This window comes from Chionomys nivalis, chromosome 23, assembly GCF_950005125.1.
Source record: "Chionomys nivalis chromosome 23, mChiNiv1.1, whole genome shotgun sequence".
In the NCBI taxonomy this organism is placed as follows: domain Eukaryota; kingdom Metazoa; phylum Chordata; class Mammalia; order Rodentia; family Cricetidae; genus Chionomys; species Chionomys nivalis.
The window spans coordinates 10,446,394-10,452,393 of NC_080108.1; the positions used below are offsets into that span (position 1 = coordinate 10,446,394).

General features: G+C 33.9%; 1 protein-coding gene across 1 annotated transcript; it reads right to left on the reverse strand.

The window, feature by feature from the left end:
- Nucleotides 1-1,176: 1,176 nt before the first annotated feature.
- LOC130865543 (olfactory receptor 5V1-like) lies at nucleotides 1,177-2,124 on the reverse strand. The gene has a single exon (XM_057756650.1). The coding sequence runs from the start codon at nucleotides 2,122-2,124 to the stop codon at nucleotides 1,177-1,179; it is 948 nt and encodes a 315-aa protein (XP_057612633.1).
- Nucleotides 2,125-6,000: the final 3,876 nt, after the last annotated feature.

Sequence of the window (6,000 nt, forward strand, 5' to 3'; positions counted from 1 at the left end):
TCAAAAATCTCACATATAAATATTTAGTAAAAATACTTGAAATTAAAGTAGAATAAATGTCTGCTCTTTCATGTTGAGCAAGATATAATACAAAAGTCAAATGACGAGATCAAATTGTGTGTTTAACAAATGATTAGTAAAGATTCACTGATATAAATATGCCATGGAACAGGTTCTGCTGTAAACACATAAATATTATGTGTTACAACATGAATGGATGGAGATGATTAAACTCAATAAAGTATTCTGATAACAGAAAGATCAATGCTAAAAGCTATAACTTACACATGGAATTAAAGGAACAAAAGAATTTCATTATCAGAATGTAAGGATGTGGAGACAACAAGTAATTGGTGACGTGAGAGCATAGATATTCATATTCTCAGGAGAAACAGTATTTTTCTTCAATAAGATTTATTTCAATGTATGTTGAATGCAGTACATAATAATACATGTGTATTTCTTAGTTTATATAAATCTCAGGAAAATGCTGATTAGTATTATTTAATTATATGGAAAGTGTTAATGAACAATAACACTACGTTGTCTCACTTAAATCTTTATAATTGTCAAAATAAAAGCAGCAAATATTTCAAATGAGGATCTGTAGCTACATGAATAAATGTAGATTACAAACACAAATAAAAAGGAATATATAAGAAGACACTTGCAAATACAACTGTAGGCATGCATGTACATATAAATGTTGATATAGATAAAGCAGCAACAGATGTAAAGTTATTTAAAATGGCCCAATAAATTTATTTAATCCCCAAATTTTTAATTTTGGTTTACAAATTTTTGCTTCTAAGACTAGATAGATGGGTTAAAGAGTGCTTGCTGCCCTTACAAAGGATGGCAATTCTATTCCAGCATCCACATGGCAGTTCACAAACATCTGTAACTCCAGGTCTAGGAGATCCAACATTCCCTTAATGTCTCTACAGGTTTCAAGAACACAGTTGTGTACAAGAACATGTGCAGGAAAAACAATAATAAAAAAATGGCAAAATAAAGAAATCTTTAAAAACAAATTTTAATTTCTAGTATATACAGATGTATGAAAAACTATATTTGCAGTTACATGTATATATGATCAATCCCTGTTTGTGTACACGTTCTACTTGGTATATGTTTCTATGCATTTGTTCTAGGAAGACTGTGGCAATTCTTACATCATGTTTTTTGTAAATATATCCTAAGATGTAAAACTTTTCTGAGTGCTCCTTTGACTTCTGTGTTTCTCAGGCTGTAGATAATGGGGTTTAACATGGGGGTAATGACCCCATACAGCATAGAGATGAGTCTGTCTCTGGCAGGAGAGTGTTGACTGGAGGATGGGCGGATATAGGTAAATATTGTTGTGCCATAGAACAAGAAGACGACAAGAAGATGGGAAGCACAGGTGGAGAAGGCTTTGCGCTTCCCTTCTACTGATTGGATCTTTAGGATGGTGGACACGATGTATATGTAGGAGATCAAGGTGATCAGAAAAGCACCAACCCCAAAGATACTGCCCATCAATAAAATAAGCAGTTCTGCAATGAAGGTGGATGAGCAGGACAGGGCCACCACAGGGGGGATATCACAGTAGTACTGGTTTACTCGATTGGACTTGCAGAAAGATAAGCTGAAGGTTGCCATTGTATGCATGAAAGAATTCAGAAACCCAGCTGCCCAGGTCCCCACCAACATCTGCACACAGCGAACCTTGGTCATGATGAGGGAATAACGCAGAGGGAAGCATATGGCCACATACCGGTCATAAGCCATCACAGCCAGCAAGAAAACTTCAGTCCCAGCGAGGGCCACTAGGAAATAGAGTTGCAAAGCACACCCAACAAACGAAATGTTGTGATCCTCAGTCAAGAGATTCTTGAGCATTTTGGGGACAGTGGCTGATGGACAGAATATGTCCAACAGGGACAGATTGGCCAACAAATAATACATGGGAGTTTGGAGCTTTCTCTCAGTCACTATGGCCAAGAGGATGGCCCCGTTTCCCAGCAAAGTGATCTGATAGATGATGATAAAGGCCACAAAGAGGGGATAACGCACCTGAGGGAGATCAGAGAGCCCTATGAGGATGAACTGAGTCACTGTGGTATGATTGTAGGCATCCATGTCCTCTCTTAAAGGGAATTTCTAAGGGAAATAAAAGAAAAAAAACTCAGATTAGAGTGAATAGCAGGGAACTCATGGACAATAGAAATATCAGACTAATGGTGAATTAATAATTAATAATGAATTAATAATTAAGGTTTTAAGTTCTTAACATTTCTGCCTAAAATATAACTAGTCATAGTCTTTCTTAAAATACTTATCTTTCGTTCCTAACCTTTAGAAATATATAAAAATATATTTCCATTATAGACATTAGCAACCTTCAATTATGTAATTTTGTTCATGAAAGCTGATGATTTCTCACATCTCCATAGATATTTATTTCATTTAGTCTCATCTTAATATTCATAATTTTAGATACACTTTCAAGTTAAATTAACAGAGTATAAAATAGGTGTGTCATGTACTCATTGTTTATTTCATTGTTATTGTATAATTATCATAACAAAGATTTCCTGATACATTATTAAATACTAGGAGTTAATAGATATGTAGAAAATCAAGTCAATATTAGGGTAAAGAATATAAATGAATGGCAATTTCTTCCTTTACACCAAGTATCTCTACTCGGAAGTAATAAATGCAAAAATGTTCTTATGACTTTAAAATCCATATGTGTAAGATACAATTACTAGCATTAACTTAATTGGATACACAATAACAATGTTAAGCAGACTGTCTGGAAGAACCCAGTTGAAGACATGGAAATGCAAATTGTTGGCACTTTGAAACAGTTTTTTCTTTAGTGTCATTATTTGGAAATTCTTATATAAAACCTGGTTAAAATAAAATAAAGAGGAATATTCTACAATCCTATCCATTTTTGATTAAAAACAATAAATATTTTCTTTGGTCAATGAAAATGCATAAGGTAAATAATCCAAGTTATATATAATGATTTTTATTCACAAAGGGATTGAAGGACTTTTCCTTCATGTTTTCCTAGGTAACAGGTAAATAAAGACTATCAAGATTCCTGGGAGTGCCTAACAAAGTAGTTATAGTGGTATATGACTTTAATTCCTATATCAAGAGGTTAAGACAAGGGCAATTTGAATTTGAGGCCACCCTGAACTACAAAGCAAGGCCTTGCTTCAAAACAAAGCAAGTTAAGAAGAAGCCCTGAAGGAATAGATTCTTTTCTACTGAAGCAAGAGCAGTTATGGAAAATTTTTGAATAAAATAATTTTAACTAATGATCTCTTAAGATCATAAAATAGAACAAAGAAATTTACTATAAAAATAAATAGATGTGTATGCCATTATACAACTGAACGGTGGTTAATGAGAGAATAACAGTGATTAAAACAAAACTGTGCCATATTAGTTCTTAATCTCCCAAATGCTCACAACCCTGCAGGAATGCTAAATTGTTGACAACTGAGTACAATTAGTCTCTGAAAACAGCAAGGTGTAAGTATATAAAGATGACACCTTTTTTCACAAGAGTAATGTCTTCAGAGTAAATTCTAATTTATACAATTCATTACCTCTATTTTCACCCACATAAAAATTGACCCTTTAAAAAGGGCTGTAATATATTCATCAATAGCATTCTTATTAATAAATATATTCAGTTGATTCCCAAATTATATGACAAATATATGCCCATTGTACCTGAAATCACATTGCTCCTACATTTTACACTTAACTCTTTGAACATATTCAATGAAACACATGGACTTGATACATACAGTACAGAACTTGTTCATGTGGAGACAGTGCTTGTATTCATCTTAACAACCTCCTCTTCCAAATTCAAACATAAATAAATAAATATTAAGCATTTTTGAATGAATTAGAAGTGTGACATGTTTCCCATCATACATTTCTCATGAAGAGTTCATGCAGCACACAATGGACAGATGTGTAATTTTTAAACCAGAGATTCTGGGAATCATGTATGAAATGCACCTCATGTGCTTTAATTGGTTCATGGTATAATGTATGATTATTAATGGGAATTGGCATGTATAGATAGTGTTCACCATCTGTTAGAAATATCCCAGAATTCACACTTTCTTACTATTAGTCTCCCTTACCAGTTTTAATATAGTAAATGCCGGCTACATGAAGTTTTTCTCTTCAGAAAATATCCAAACTTCTGTTATAGAGAGAAAACAATTAGTTGTTAATTAAGTAAAAATAAAATATAAGCCTTAAAACTTAGCATAATTAAGACTGTATTTGATTTATTGCAGCAACATTGTGAAATAGGCAAATTTTGCTTTACAAGTAGGTCCCATTGGCATTAAAAAGAATTCAGCAAGTTAAAGCAGATGACCTGGCCATCAAGTTACATCAGTAGATAAAAGCAAACTCACCGCTTGAATGTAAGACTCAATTGAGCGGTTAGTACATAATTTATACTACTCGTGAATATCCTTGGGGAGTCATGATAATAAGAACTTAAGAGAGACTATGCACATTACTATCAACCTAACAATGGGATTGCATAGCTAATTAATTTTATGTAAACTATAAAATAATTCTATGGCACAAGAGTCATATTTAGTTTCTTGTTATGGTTCAGAAAAATATATTCAACCCCTGTACGCGGTCAAAGATGAAAATAAAATATATATTCATAAACTATCTCAAACAATTATTTTATATTTAAAAATTGAGTTGTTTTAACATAAACTAAAGAAATGACAACTCAGTTTCCCAATGTACCAGTGTAAAAAAGTTGCACATGTCTTGTAGAATGATGTAAAACAAAATGCTTTACACTAATCATGGGACCAGACAGCAGCAAAGAATAAGTGTAAGCCAATCATTGCTTCAAAATATAATTATGTTATCAAATTTTCTTAAATATGTCTTTTCATTGTTGAGTGAAAATTTTTCATTTTATGCAGTGTGTCTTGTGAAAGGTATGTGCCATCCACATGAACATTAAACAGTTCAGATCCAGTGTGGACAGAACCACAGCTGACCTAAACACACACCATGCTGCTTTACTCCTGATAACACCATGAAATTATGTATGTGGATGACTGCCTGCCAGCTTGGTAAAATAGCTAGATAGAAGCTATGGAGGCAGCTCAGCAGTTCAGAGCACTTTTTGCTCTTACAGAGAATCTGACTTCAGTGCCCAACACCCATAAGAGAGCTCAAAACCATCTGTAACTCTAGTTCCAGGGAATTTGGTGCCTTCTTCTGACCTTCATGGGCACCAGGTACACACATGGTATACATACACACATGCAGGCAAAACGCTCATATATATGAAATAAAACCTAAATTTTTAAAATGATAGTACATATAAGTTTTATCTTTTCAAGCTACCACAGTATCCAAGGCAGAACATATTGTTATCTGGCTAGATGATCATGCCATCAGGTGGCCATCAAATTACTTATGTTTATACCAATAGAGCTATACTGATGTCAGCTTTAGTCACAAAGCTTATTTTTCAGTGGGCAGAAGCCAATGGGGAAATTCTCAAAGTCATAAGGATAAAAGACGAAGTTCTCAGTCCTAAATAGTATATTAATATTAACCCTATCACTACCACCAAGTCTCAGGGAGCATAATGGAAGAGACAGAGCAAACATCAGAACCAAATAACAGGATAGAGGGAGTATTATGTGGTTTTGCTTCCTGAAGGTAACACAGCTGTGGAAATAATAAATTCACAGCCACAGTAGTTGCCTGCATAAGATTACAAAAGATCCAAAGAACCAAAATCCTAGTATAGATGGGGCAATTGATTTCTAAATTCCACCCCTTACTGAGAAAACTGTTGACAATTGGTAGTTGATGGGGATGGAGAATCATTCTATTTGAGTACGTAGGCACAGGTATGATTTCCATGCTCCAGGAGAGGTTCTCACCCTTATACACATATGGGAATGATTCATGGGTTTTTAA